Consider the following 14001-nt stretch of genomic DNA (forward strand, 5'->3'; position numbering starts at 1 on the left):
GCAGTTGCAAATCTAAATACTGTAGTTCATCGCTTACGGGCAACTCGAAAGTGAAGAGCAATCCAGACCCGCACTCTTTAAACACTTTGACGATGTCAACCACACTCGCATCGAAGCGATCGCGTTCAGTGAAAACCAGATAATCGTCCACATACCTAACGGTGGTGTGATGCAGTCCTGTCAAGTTCTTTTCAAGGTCCCTGTCCACATACATCAGGAAAATTTCACTCAACACGGGAGCAACGCTGGACCCAATGCATACTCCAGCTTTCTGCGAGTAGAACTTGCCCTCCCAGCCTACGTTCCACCTTCGTAGGCTGGGAGGGCAAGTTCTACTCGCAGAAAGCTGGAGTATGCATTGGGTCCAGCGTTGCTCCCGTGTTGAGTGAAATTTTCCTGATGTATGTGGACAGGGACCTTGAAAAGAACTTGACAGGACTGCATCACACCACCGTTAGGTATGTGGACGATTATCTGGTTTTCACTGAACGCGATCGCTTCGATGCGAGTGTGGTTGACATCGTCAAAGTGTTTAAAGAGTGCGGGTCTGGATTGCTCTTCACTTTCGAGTTGCCCGTAAGCGATGAACTACAGTATTTAGATTTGCAACTGCGGTTCGCCCGTGAGCATGTCTGCTGGAAATACAACCCAAGGTCTGTAAAGCCGTTGCTGAGTTCTCAATCGGGGCACTCGAAATTGGTGAAGAACTGCATTGTAAGTTCTTGCCTGAGGTGTGCATTGATAAAATCCTGCCACCACGGTGTTGCTGACAGTTTCCAATCGCAACTCATGAGGATAAGGAATGCCGGCTACCAAGATGCAATGGTGAACGGGGCTTGCTCAAGATTACTTAAGTGCTTCAAGCGACAGATGGCCCTGAATGCACCACTCAACAGTCCGGAAAAAGAAAAGAAAAGCACCTCAATTGTGCCATATTTGCACCAGGTCTCCCACGGACTGAAAAATGTAGGAAGAAGGTTCAACGTCCATGTATTGCTGTCTGCTCCTGTCAAGCTTAAACAAGTGTGTGCTGCGATAGAAAGGAAGAAAGTGTCGAAAAAGAAAAAAGGTTGCGGTGTCGCGCACACGGATCCGTTTGTCAACTGCCGCACGTGTGTCGTCTACAGCTTCCCCCTTTCCTGCGGAGCCCGCTACATCGGACAGACCGGCCGTTGCTTGAATAAGCGTTTGCAAGAACACAACAACAATTTAGATAAAGGCAATGACCAATCTTATCTTGTTACCCACTGTAAGGGGTGCGCAGTGATGAAAAGCAAGAAGAAAAAGTGCACTGCTTTGTTAAGCCAAGCAAAGGTGTTGTATTCTCACAGAGATCAAACCACGCGGGAAGTAGCAGAAGCATACTTCATCGCAACGGAGCAACGGGGCTGCGTTAGCAAACCTTCGGTTGCTTTAAGTGATAACGAGATCACGTTTCTTGGCAGATTGTGGGCTTCGGGCGGACACTAGTTTTATCATTGTCATAGTTTTGTTTGTTCAATTTTGTTTTCATGATTATGCCTTCCTTATATACCCAGGTTTTCGCAATAAAGCCTTAGTTGTGAGTTCAGCGCTTGTCCTGTCGTCGCCTTTACTCTTGTGTCTAGTCTTTTGTGCGCTGTTTTTCAACCATGAACCTATACCAACTCGCCCAACTTAACGTTCTACATAGCCTTACACACGGGCATTGGCCAGGCCCATGCTGGCAGTTCAAATATTCCAGGTTTTCGAACTACCCCTTTGGTTATCACGCCAATATGCTTCGATCACCGGTGATCGAAAAGTTCATACTACTACGACAGCGTGACCGCGGCCGCTAAGGACTGGCCGAGTCATCTGGTTTGTTGCTCACACACTTGACTTTTCTCATTCCCTGCATAATTTATATTTTTGCCACAAGGCGGTAATTTTTCAAATGGGTCTGCAGTTGAGGGTGCAGCGTCGAACACTCCGACCAAGGCGTCAACGTCGGAATATCGTGCGCTCCAAACAACCCCGTTGCACACAATTCTGCTGCATCTGCAGCCTATATTTTTCATGCATCAAGTAGCAGCGACTCCGGCGATGATGTTACATCACCAGATTGTTTCCGAAGCTCAAACTGTGCGACCAGAGCCCAAAAAAATTGGCCTGTTTTCTTGTTCCCAGCCCACCTGTGAGAACCAGAACACTCCTATGGAGCTGCCACAGTGACACTGCGCCATCTAGTTTGTTCTTCAGAAACTATGGTTTCGTTTTCTGTGTAGAATAGAATCTTCTCATGAGTAGCGAATTTCTGAAATGCCCTTGAACCAAAGGGTACAGCATAGGGTGCTCCCAGAGCGACGACGGTGCACGATTGAAAAAACCCCACTACACGCGATTCTACTGCACCACCAGCATATATTTTCGATGCATCGAGTAGCAGGTCTCTGACAACAATACTGCATCGTGGGATTTTGCTTCAGACACTCAAAACTGCGGAAACAGAGCTCGGACCGTTGGCCTCTTAGTCTTGCTTTCAGTTTCTGGTACACTTGTGCGAGCGGAGCGCTGCAGTGAAGTCACTACGGTGTTGCGGTGCCATCTGGTTTGTACTTCAGAAACTGGTGTCATTTGTGTGTAGATTATAGTGTCCCCACGAGGCATGAATTTTTGAAATGGCTTTGAAGCGAAGGTTATGGGCTCCAAGCATGGTGTAGAGCGAGGGGACGGTGCGCGCTCAAAAAAACCCCACTGCACGCGATTCTACTGCATCGGCAGTAGATTGGGGACCGGTTTGTTTTGAGTGAACAGAGTCTGCATGTTTTACAGCCCTTCAATGCATTTTTTTTTACAGCCTTTAGAGCCCTTCAATGCTTTTTTTTTTATTTTCACATCGAAGTCGTGCCAAATTTATGGCAGCATTACTTGTGCTTGTATAGTTTTAGAGTAAACCTCTTTGGCGCCCGTTTCAGCGTTTCGCGCCATCGCCAACTGTAATCAGATCCGCAGTCGGGGCAGCGCACGTTCCTGGCCCAAGCCCAAGCCGAAATGCATAGCTGCCGCCGTTCGCCACTGCGAACCGCCCACATATATAAATACCTCTTCTCCCGCACGCCCCAGCCGAAACGCATAGCTGCCACCGTTTCGGCACTGCGAACCGTCCGCCTATATAAATACATGCCTTCTCCAGCACGCCCAAGCCAAAACGCACAGCACCGCCGTTCGCCACTGCGAACCGCCCACCTATATAAATACCTCTTCTCCCGCCCGCCCAAGCTGAAACGCATAGCTGCCGCCGTTCGCCACTGCGAACCGCCCACCTATATAAATACCTCTTCTCCCGCACGCCCAAGCCGAAACACATAGCTGCCGCCGTTTCGGCACTGCGAACCGCCCGCCTATATAAATACATGCCTTCTCCAGCCCGCCCAAGCCAAAATGCATAGCACCGCCAATCGCCACTGCGAACCGCCCACCTATAGACCTCCTTCACCCCGCGACGTCACGGAGATGCGGTGGCGCTGATGTCAGTAGCGACTTTCGCGTGGTAGGCAAAACTGGTTCCGGCTGCCCGTGCCTACTGCAGGTGCCGCAGCTACCGGCGACTGCATCGTGGCTACGCACTGCAGAAGTAGCATGTGCTGACCAGCTGTGTCGTTGTCTATCCACGTAGTATCATAAAACGGAAAATTAGATTAGCCTTAATAGGTTTCTCGCAATAAATACTGCAATAGGAAATGGGCCGCGGTAGTAAAAGCGCGAAGTCTGGGTGTCGACAGACGCTGCCAGTCAACGTACTTCATAGCAGGGAAATTTTTGCGTTCATTCAAATGAACAACAGCATGGTACGCTTAAAACTGCGCAAGGAAAAAAAAAGCATGTAGCTGCACACGTACTTATCACCCTGCACTGGTGTGCACGGGCGCCGGCAAGGTCATTCACCATCAACGACTGCGTTATTTTGTTGATAGCACATCATGTTTTAACGTGCGTAGAAGTTATACGAAAATATAATGACGCGTTTTAGGGCATTTAATATATTCTTGAAACTGTTTCTTAACATGACCGACATGATCATTTGATTCTAGTAGAAAGCAGTCTGGTAAGTTGTGACAATATTGCGCGGTCACGTTGCCATGCTTCGAACAGCGTACTTTAAGTGTGCTAAAAACCACATCCCTTTCATTGCATCATGCATGTGTCATAAGTTGAAGTAGTACATGATCGCGAAGCCTGTTTGGAAAGAAGCAACCGCAGGCGGGCTACCAAAAAAGCACGTAGCGAGATTTACAGGGGATGAGGCAATGAAAAGTTTTTTCTTTATTGATGCATGATATATGTAACCAAATTTGGTGCAAATATGAAATTGCTCTGGTAATTTTAGTAATGCGTTTTATTTTCAGCTATACCTGGTACAGTTCTTCGGTAATTACAATTAACACCCTCGTAAAGTCACCCCGGGTCTTGAATAATTAAGTATAAAGTGCGGAAAGTTTTTATGCCAGCATGTCCCCAAAGGCCTGTTCTCTATGATGGCCGTATTACTTCTTTTTTTTTATTAAATTATCAGTGCTTATGCTTGCATAGTCACATGAAAACTTTTGTTATAAAAATAACTAACATACTACTGCTCCTGTATTAAAAAAATCGGGACATTTATTGCACATCTCTACGTATCTGGAACCGTTCGCGACAAATAGAATCATTCTATTTCCATTATTTACAAATTTACGAAGGGGGGAGGGATGCCAATCACTGAAAATGTGGTAGATCACAAAACAAACCTTTGAGTTCACTCCCTTGTTATAGCCTATTCGCTTTCACTTTGGACAAAGAAATGCGGCACTGAAATCAACGAAACCTCTGATCCCTCTTCGTACTGAAGCTACCATTGTGGTACTCCGTCGTCGGAAACCCGCAGAATTCGCGACGTGCAAGGACCATCAGAAACCCCATTACCTCACAATTTTTTACGACCACAGATCAAAAAACCGTAATTTTATGAATTTCTACTGAATACTTTGCTATATTTTTCGTCACAAAACCAAAGACCCAGGGCTAGGAAAGAATATAAATTCAGGAATTCAAACTTTTCATCAATCGGCCAGTTTAAGAAGGAGAGAAGTCGGCCTGGCTGGTGCCTGATCTGACGGCTAAAAACAGCGGTTACGCAAGACATGAGATCGGGACACGATCGACGCTGTCCCCACTTTTCGCACTGCACGACACGTGTGTCAACAGATAGTGAGCGCACGTCGGCTCTGCCGAAAAAACGCCAGTGCTTACCTCACTACTGTCCTGAGGTAAAATCATTCTGGCTAGTGCCAAAACTTATCATTTTATTCAATGCCTAAGTACGATACACTGTGGCGAAATACGCCGTACATGGCCAATGCGAGTGTGTGTACTTCGAGGAATACTAAGTTGAAAGCATCAACCATTGCTATGGTTCTCAGAAACTCAAAACACGCCTACAAGCCTTGAAAACCGGCGCTGCGCTACCTCAACTCGACGCCACTCCCTGGCCTCTTGCCTACCGCGAGCCTGCTAGCGACTGCAGCGCCACCTCACTTGTTTGCAAACATGGAGGAGGTCTATACAAATACCTCTTCTCTCGCACGCCCAAGCCGAAACGCATGGCTGCCGCCGTTTCGGCACTGCGAACCGCCCGCCTATATAAATACATGCCTTCTACAGCACGCCCAAGCCGAAACGCACAGCACCGCCGTTCGCCACTGCGAACCGCCCACCTATATAAATACCTCTTCTCCCGCACGCCCAAGCCGAAACGCATAGCTGCCGCCGTTTCGGCACTGTGAACCGCCCGCCTATATAAATACATGCCTTCTCCCGCACGCACAAGCCGAAGCGCACAGCTGGCGGCGTTCGGCACTGCGAACAGCCCGCCTATATAAATACATGCCTTCTCCCGCGCGCACAAGCCGAAGCGCACAGCTGGCGCCGTTCGGCATTGCGAACAGCCCGCCTATATAAAGACATGCCTTCTCCCGCACGCACAAGCCGTTCGGCACTGCGAACAGCCCGCCTATATAAATACATGCCTTCTCCCGCACGCACAAGCCGAAGCGCACAGCTGGCGCCGTTCGGCACTGCGAACAGCCGCCTATATAAATACATGCCTTCTCCCGCACGCACAAGCCGAAGCGGACAGCTGGCGCCGTTCGGCACTGCGGACAGCCCGCCTATATACATACATGCCTTCTCCCGCACGCACATGCCGAAGCGCACAGCTGGCGCCGTTCGGCACTGCGAACAGCCCGCCTATATAAAGACATGCCTTCTCCCGCACGCACAAGCCGTTCGGCACTGCGAACAGCCCGCCTATATAAATACATGCCTTCTCCCGCACGCACAAGCCGAAGCGCACAGCTGGCGCCGTTCGGCACTGCGAACAGCCGCCTATATAAATACATGCCTTCTCCCGCACGCACAAGCCGAAGCGGACAGCTGGCGCCGTTCGGCACTGCGGACAGCCCGCCTATATACATACATGCCTTCTCCCGCACGCACATGCCGAAGCGCACAGCTGGCGCCGTTCGGCACTGCGAACAGCCCGCCTATATAAATACATGCCTTCTCCCGCACTGACAACCTCCGGCCCATATCTCTCACTTCTTGTGTGGGGAAGTTGATGGAGACCATGGTCCAGCGTCCCGAGTCATTATCACCGACTCAAGAGAAGCTTGCCGCAATTTTGAACAGGGCCAAATTCCAGATCGTGCTTTCCAAATTTTACACAGATGTGAGTACCGGGATTTCCCAACCCGGCGCACCATCATCTGGGCCCCAGCACATGCGGGGATAGAGGGAAATAAGGTAGCGGACACTACCGCCCGCGCGCTTAACCACCGGGCATCGCCTCTCTCGCCGCCTGATCCGGCTACTGATTTTAATCCGGCTATTACTTTTCGGGAGATCTCTCTCCTGTATCAAAACGCTCACGGCCGATACCCACCCCCCTGTAAAGGCCTCAATAAGTCAGAAGAACGTTGGCTACTTCGCCTCTACACCAACACGGTACTGTGCCCGGCAGTGCTCAAACATTTCAATTCGGCCTTTTCGGGCGAGTGTCCACACTGTGGGGAAGTGTTTGCGGACACGTATCACATGGTGTGGGCATGCCCGGCGAATCCTGCTTTCCCACCCCACCCCCACCCCACCCGAGAGGACTGGGAGGCTGCCCTGCTCGGCTGCTCAACTCTCCAGGACCAACGAGCCCTGGTGACAAGAGCCCGGGCCGCCGCGGAGGCCACAGGGGTCCCGGACTAGGGATCCCTCCTAGTGATTGTGAGGGCCGGGCCCTTCAGGCACGGTCCAAGCAATACCTCTGTATATAGTAGAAATAAATGTTTTACACCACCACCTTCTCCCGCACGCCCAAGCCGAAGCGCACAGCTGGCGCCGTTCGGCACTGCGGACAGCCCGCCTATATAAATACATGCCTTCTCCCGCACACCCAAGCCGAAGCGCACAGCTGGCGCTGTTCACCAATGCGAACCGCCTGCCTACATAAATACATGTCCTGATCGCATTCTTTGACTCAATCTATCAAAAAGCTGAAACAGCTGATGAGCTGCGCTCAAATTTCGCATTAGAAAGTAACGTAATCGTCGGCAATTTTTTCGCTGTTTTACCTGTAATGACATTAGTTACAATCTGTATTTTTAAAAAGCACCCTTACCAGGCTTTATTTTGGCACATAATGCAATACTTCCAATTTTTTTTCTCGGATTGTAAAAATCATATCAAGGACATACTGAAATGAGCCTTTTCAAAGAGCGTAAAGAAAAAATTTCTAGCTCAAGAAGCAGATCATAGCTTTTACATTTTGATGCCAAGTTATAAAAGAATTTGAATTTTGTAATTCCTACAATTTTGAAGTAAATTTTTTTTGGGTGAGTTGTCAGTAAACACAATCTTTTGTTCCCTTTTAATATATTTGCTGCTTATTTCGACTTTACACTGTTTAAATTAAGTATTTGTGTTGAAATAAAATTGATTAGAAAGTGTATTCTTTTTCAATCATTGTTATGCATTTTGTACACTTTACCTATCACATTTTTTCTCGAAAAATGTTTGTCCGAGACTTGAGAAAAACAGTCCTTTTTTCCCGTGGTGTATAAACGTGCGAAACAAGCAAAAAATTTACCACGAACGCCCCTGGACTGCAGTGTAAGTGCCTTAAATATCCTGTCCAAGCTTCTCGACCACATTCTATATGAACACCTGGTGACAGACATCACACAGTTGGTGAATTTAGATAGACACGTGTTGGCCCTGCCAGCACATGAGAGAGTGAATCGGATTCCCTTTTGGGAGGCGTACCTGTCGTGTTCTTTTTCCACCAGGTGGTAGCGGGCGCGGAAGGCCACCAGGTGGGCGTAGTAGGCGGGCGCCGGGATGGAGACCGAGCGGGTGCAGCGCACATACGTGTGGCACAGCTGGTAAGTCAGGCACTGCAGCTCGTCGGCCGAGAACTGGTTGTCGTCCCACAGCACGTGGTAGTGGGAGGGCCGGCTGGTGCCCTGGATGCCCGCGTGCGAGCACAGGTAGAAGTCGAACTCGGTCGGGTGCGTGATGCCCATGTCCACCGTGGTGCCCGCGGGGATGTTGCCACTCTTGCCAATCTGCTCCTTCTTGTCCGAGCAGAAGAGGCGCGTGTGGTGCCGCTTCTGCACCACCACGAAGGTGATGCCCGGCTTGTAGTCCGTCTCGAGCTTGAGGCAGGCCTCGCGCACGGCCAGCAGCTCGTGGTGCAGCACCTGCTGGAACTGGCCCTCGGAGACCCCGTCCCGGTAGAAGATGATGCGCGTCGGCTTGAAGCGGGTGGACTTGTAGAACTGGATGAGCAGCTCGCGCACCATCGACGCCAGGTCCTGGATGATCTCTTGCCGGTGCTGCTGCACTCGCACCGTGGCCGCGTACCGGCTCGGGTGCGCATCCATGCTGCCCACCACCTGCGCGTTTCACGGCCACCATTACAGGTGCACCAAGGAGGAGTCTCGAGAACTCGTCTCTCTACCGCGAGATCTACGCGTTCCAAGCATTCATAGAAACTTTGAATTATTGTCCTGTGCGGTCGATTTCCCTTCAAAACAGCTTGCACCACGGCAAATTTATTTCGTGAAAGACTGGGCAATGGTCAGTTGCGTTTGCGATGAGAACGGTGTGACAATGGCTATTTCTAGCAGTGCTCAAGCACCACCGCTACTGCATCGCACACCTCCCAAGCAGCAGCGCCGAGTGTAAGGTAAGGTCACCACACAAACTGCAAATGCCACGTGACGAGTGCACAGTTTTGCCTCACTGCAAGAACAGAAGAGCCATGCAGGCTGAAACACTTAGCAGCACCGAAGCGGAAAGAAAAAAATGGGGATAGATAAGACTAGCGAAACGCGCCAATCAGCACAGCTGGGCTCCGTTGTCTGGCTGATGCAGGCTGGCGTGAAGCTCAGTATGCAGTGTGACTGTTCACGGATACTATAGGTCTCTTCGATTTGGCTTGCACTGGCCGTACTAGTTCTGCAGCGGTGCCAAGCGGTCACGTGAGCGTGCAGCGCCACTTCAACAACCCGTACACTAGCGCGCACCGGCCACTGGCAAAACGAAGGCCCAAGTGCAGGAGCGCCATGCTGCACTACTTCCAGCACTACCTCCAGACCGAGTGCAAGGCGGCGAAGAACTCGCGCAGAACTAGGCTTGCACCTTGACAAAACGAGGAGAAAAGTGCAGAGGGCGCGTGCGGCACCAGAAAAACGAGGACGACGGTGCTGCACCCCTTGAACTGGTGCAGCTGGTGCTGCAAATCGAAGAGACCTTATGCCTACCGTTCGTCGTCACGCCTGCCGCACTTATCAGAGGTGCACAAGCAACTCAGCATCATGGTGTTCAGGATAGAGTATGCTATTTAGTCTATCACTTGCCGTGCCGGTGATACCTGGACACTGCCTCCCTTCAGGAGCCCATTCAAATTAACCGGTGCAAGACCTGCTACATCTCAATAAGCGAGTGTGCAACACCATGATTTACATGGGCATTGGCCAGGACCAAGCCAGCAGTTCTAATTATTATCCCCATTTTCGCATTAGCATGGTTCGAATCATCCAGCTTTTACTGTACGTCTGTTTTCATGTTATGGAAACAAAACATTTTGTAATAAATTTAAGGAATGCAGCAATCATGATGGACAAAGTCACTTTGGAACACCTTCTGAGGCAGCTGAAGTCGCTTAGAGTTCAATGCTCCAAGAGCACAATGGAAGCTCCTAGCCACGAACATTCACTTGAGGCAACCTGCACAGCTGCAGCAATGGCGTGAGAAGCTCAGCACTGCACTGAGGAGCATGCAGCTTTCCCCACTGCCTGGTGGACATCTCGGTGACACCGAACACAGCTGCTGCCGCACAACTCGTGGGTGGGAACAGTTTCCCATCTCTGACAAGACACAGCAGTGGGGGGCATCCTCGCAAGGCCTATTCCGAGAATCCGCGCATGGCTCCCTTGACGCGAGACCTTTGCCCAGTAATGACTGCCATGCTTTCTCACAGACGGCCTCTCCTTCCCTTACCTGCACTACAGCCAGATTTGTGGCCTCGCATACTGGTAATTTCGAGATCAGGGCCCACTTACAACGGCCACAGTTATGGCCGATGAGGGCAGTTCTTCTGTCAAAATATGCACTACAGCAATGGCACTACAGTGCAGTCCACTTATAACGATATTGAGAAAACGGAAAATTCGATCGTTATAACCAATTATCGTTATATCTGGACCGCAAAAAAATAAAGAAAAAAAGCAAACGAGAGCACACATGCATTTTCCCGTGCATGCAGACTTACCTACTTGCCAGCGACGATTCAGTCGGATAAGAACAAAGCTAGTCACTAAAGAACACTGCACACTTTATTGCTGTACATATAAAGAGAATAAATAGGTTAATCACGCTTAAAAAAGTCTGAAATCCGCGCTTGCTTGAGCGGCAGCTGAAGCTTAATTATTTCCGTATGCATCGTCCCTAGTTGCTGCGCGTACATGTGCGGCAGTCCTGTACCATGCATAAAGCCTATCAGCGACTGGACGGACTGTAAGGCACATCGTGAAGACATTGGAGCTGGCGTGGTGGTGTCACTACCATCGTTGTCAATGCTGCAGTCATCGTCATCACTTTTTTCATCATCGCTCGATGCCGCTTTTTGTCGCAATAGCTGCTCCTCGGCAATGGCCTCATCGGTGAATTCCTCACATGAAGCAGCAGCGTTGTCAGCGTTCAAAAAGTCGTCTAAGAGCGCTCCGTTGTCGGAAGCGGCAACATGATTCCAGAGTGCACCCACATCGGCAGTTTCGGGGAGCAAGTCATCTGTCCCTTCTGAGACCGCACAGTCGGGACGCACGAAGCCTGCTTTTCTAAAGCAGTTCTTGATTGTGGACTGCTTCACCTCATACCACGCACCATACACAAACCGCACCGCTTCGATCAAGCTCACCTTCAGGTGAGGAGGCCCGGAAGCATGCTCTGGCGATATCGAGCGGTCTATTTTTAAGATCAACCATGCGAGCATGCGACGTCTGTAGAGGGCCTTGAAATTGGCAATTACGCCTGCGTCCATGGGCTGCAGACCTGCCGTGGTGTTCGGAGGCAGAAAGACCAACTCAACAGACGTCAGCTTCACGCTGACGCTGTGTGCAGAGCAATTGTCGAGGAGTAGGACAACTTTCCTCTTCTTTCGTTCCATTGCGCCGTCAAACTCGAGCAGCCATTTCTGAAACAGGTCGCGAGTCATCCACGCTTTTTTGTTATTCCGAGAGCGGACTGGAATATGTTGGTTCCTGAAGCAGTGGGGCCTCTTGGATTTCCCAATCACAAACGGCTTGAGACGCTCGCTACCATCCATGCTGGCACACAAAAACACTGTCAGTCGGACCTTGCTGTGCTTTCCACCGATGCACGGGTCCCCTTTGAGCGCGTGCGTCCTTGAAGGCAGCATTTCGTAGAACAACGCTGTCTCGTCCCCATTGAAAATGTTCTTTTCCTCATAGCGCTCCAACAGCTCCGGCAGTTTTGTCGCCAGCCACTCGTCTTTCGCCGACACATCCAGCGAGGCAGCCTCCCCGACGACGCTTTTATAAACAATGCCGTGGCGATCCTTGAACCTCTGGATCCATCCTCCGCTGCGCTCGAAGTTTTCACGTCCCAGAAGCAAAGCGAATGTCTTCGCCTTTGCAGACAGAATCGGTCCTGTGATCTGAACATTCCGGTTGCGAGCGTTCAGGAACCACTGGTAGAGACTCTCTTCGACATCTCTGTACAAAGGGTCTCTAACCCTCTTTCGCTGGTCGTCGAGGCGCTGGAGCCGGCCTTCTCGAGGACATCTACAGCCTCGATTATGGTCGAAATAGTCGACTGCGAAAGCCCATACTTTATAGTGAGGCTTCCTACCTTGAAGCCCTGCCGGAAATCCTTGTGAATCTGGTGCTTCACCGCGAGAGAGATCGCCGTCCGCTTAGTCGGCGCCATCTTCCACGTACAATCGTGCGATCGTGGCGATAGCGATACGGCCGCACCCTTCGCACGGCACGGCGGTGGCCAACGGACTGGCGGCGAAGCAAACGCTCCCCTTCTCCCCACCTTCTCTCTCCAGCGATTGCGATGATGATGGCGCTTACTTCCAAAGGCCGCATGCATCGCCTCCTTGCGGATTTCTCCACAACGGTCTATTTGCAGCACTTTTCCCTTCGTTCTCTTCAAATAATTTTATTTTTTTTTGCAAACATTCATACGAAATTACCTAGTAAATACTTTCCAGGCGGTCAAAATTCTATCGTTGTATCCGATATATCGCCAATAATCGTATCGTTATATGTGGTTTATTTTTACATAGGGGCAATGGGAAAATTGATAAATCTAAATAATTTGATCGTTATAACCGATATATCGTTATATCTGGTATCGTTATAAGTGGGCTACACTGTACATCTCAGAATGAACAGCAATGGCTGCCCCACCTTGTTACAACCAACAAGGAGGCATCACGAATTCGCCCCTGCTGTCGAAAGACTAATGCTTCCCACATGCATGCTCTGGCAATGACAGTAGCTGAGGTGCTGACGCAACGCCGAGGAAACGTTACCTTGTGGCTCGGTCTTTAACGGGGGACACCCCTCTTAGAACTATTTTCTTTATTTATGGACAGATTTGCACCAAATCTTCACTGTTTGTACGTTTTCATGTGCTGATTCTAAAACTGCAATCGGTTTGCTCCTGCAGCAGTAAGTTTTATATTTATCATGGAAAGTATGTCTTTTGTTTGGAGGAAACTTGGTTAATTAAGTAAAACTCTAGTTTGGGCGAGTTGGTTCATGATGAAATAAAAACTGGTATGGCGCAAGAAACGGGGACACAGAAGGCACACAAAACACAGGACTGACGCCAACTTGCAACTGGGGTTTATTGCACCAAGCCTGCCTTTTATACCACAACCAACCGGAACAGGATCTAGACACTGCCGTCACGAGGACTGTGTCCGTTTTTTCAAGCCACGGCCAGGGTCTCACGTTTACCAAGGAGGTCCCTACGGACAGCCAACTCCAGTTTTTAGATATCAAGTTAATGTTTCCGGACAAAGGTCTTTGCTGGCTGTACAACCCGCGTTCTAAGAAAGGCTTGCTACCATTTGACAGCACTCATTCAAAGCTTGTAAAACGCGCGATTGTTTCTAACTCCCTGCAATCTGCCTTAAACAAATCTTGCCCCCACATGTTGTCCACAAGCTTTCGCACTCAAGTTGAAAGGCTAAAACAGGCAGGTTATCCGCCTTGTCTAATTTCGGCTGTGTGCGAAATGCTTTTGCAGAAACTCAAGCAACTCACTTGCATCAGGGAGCCGGTATCGCATTCATCAGTAACAGTAATACCGTATATTCACAAGGTGTCGCATAACATTAAGAAAATAGCGAGCAGACATAATGTTCAAGTTGTATTCTCCGCGCCTTGTAAGCTTTCAAGATTTTGTGCCATGACC

At 49.8% G+C, this 14001-nt stretch overlaps 1 protein-coding gene across 2 annotated transcripts in view; it reads right to left on the minus strand.

Moving 5' to 3' along the window:
• The window catches only part of AGO1 (protein argonaute-1), a 46855-nt gene that overhangs the window by 3504 nt on the left and 29350 nt on the right, over positions 1-14001 (minus strand). For both annotated transcript variants that reach the window (XM_089563994.1, XM_089563995.1), the window contains one exon: positions 8311-8942. In XM_089563994.1, the coding sequence (XP_089420120.1) occupies positions 8311-8942 (632 nt within the window). The remainder of the gene's footprint in view (positions 1-8310; positions 8943-14001) is intronic.

The sequence above is a fragment of the Amblyomma mixtum genome, chromosome 10, assembly GCF_055824585.1.
Source record: "Amblyomma mixtum isolate Tamu chromosome 10, ASM5582458v1, whole genome shotgun sequence".
NCBI lineage: Eukaryota > Metazoa > Arthropoda > Arachnida > Ixodida > Ixodidae > Amblyomma > Amblyomma mixtum.